A 979-nucleotide genomic window follows, 5' to 3' on the forward strand; every position below is an offset into this window, starting at 1 on the left:
CTGGTCATTTGATGAATGTAAATCCAATATTCAATCTCTTTTAGCTCAGTTTATCAGGCATTTTAGCTGCTAAATGCTATTTGGTGCTGGGCAGGTAGCATCCAGTCGGTTTATCAGAGATTTTTTAGACTAAACACAGCCATCTGCTGCTGTTGTAAACGAGGGTGATAAGAGCAGTGAGACTGAAACAAAACAGTAAATTTGTGGACTGAAAAACAAAAACAAAAAACATCTCTGTGGTTGACACTTTTTCCATTACACATAATAATTTGATCCATTGTTAATATAAAAATATTTCGTGCGGTTAGGCTCAGTTTATACCCAGTAACAGAGAAGGGCACTTACAGGTCGGACCTCCTGGCAAGAGTTGGTGAACTGGCGAGCTAAACCAAAGTCCAGCATGTAGCAGGTTCTGCAGGTACTCGGAAAGCGGCCCATTGCGAAATTGGACTGAAGCAGAAAAACAAGATGCAATGGTTAAAAGCATAATATAATCAATTATGTGAGAATACAATCACATTAAAATTGTATGTATTTATATTCATGTAGCTTCGGGAAAATAAATAAGTTCTTATGGTGGAATATAATTTATTAAAGCAGCTCAGAAGACAGCTGAGACAGGCAGCTAAGACATTCTCCTACATTTTGGGCACTTAGCCAACACTCATTATGAGCCAACTTACTGAAAGTGCAATAATCAAAAAAAAAATGAATTAAAGCTGCAAGCAGCGTTGGGCGGGCCCTCGCACTTGTAGCGCGTCCGCGTGTGAGCCGGCCGAGTTGCATATTCTGGAGCTCTGCCGGTGCGGCTGTGAATTTCCTACGCGGTTCCGACGCCGCATGAAGGTGTTATATGTCACTTCCTGTGTCCCCTATGTGGAGCTACATAGCACTTGCCGCTATGAATATAAATCGGTATTGACGTGTAGATGTCTGCGGGGTGGGAGAGTTAACAAGCACGTAAAGTTTGTTTCAGATG

The 979-nt window shown here is 41.7% G+C and overlaps 1 protein-coding gene across 1 annotated transcript in view; it reads right to left on the reverse strand.

Annotated features, from left to right (window-relative positions):
- Positions 1-979, reverse strand: part of ttbk2a (tau tubulin kinase 2a) — an 18260-nt gene that overhangs the window by 7773 nt on the left and 9508 nt on the right. The window contains exon 6 of the mRNA XM_046062974.1: positions 346-450. Within this exon, the coding sequence (XP_045918930.1) occupies positions 346-450 (105 nt within the window). The remainder of the gene's footprint in view (positions 1-345; positions 451-979) is intronic.

This window comes from Micropterus dolomieu, linkage group LG11 (assembly GCF_021292245.1).
Source record: "Micropterus dolomieu isolate WLL.071019.BEF.003 ecotype Adirondacks linkage group LG11, ASM2129224v1, whole genome shotgun sequence".
NCBI lineage: Eukaryota > Metazoa > Chordata > Actinopteri > Centrarchiformes > Centrarchidae > Micropterus > Micropterus dolomieu.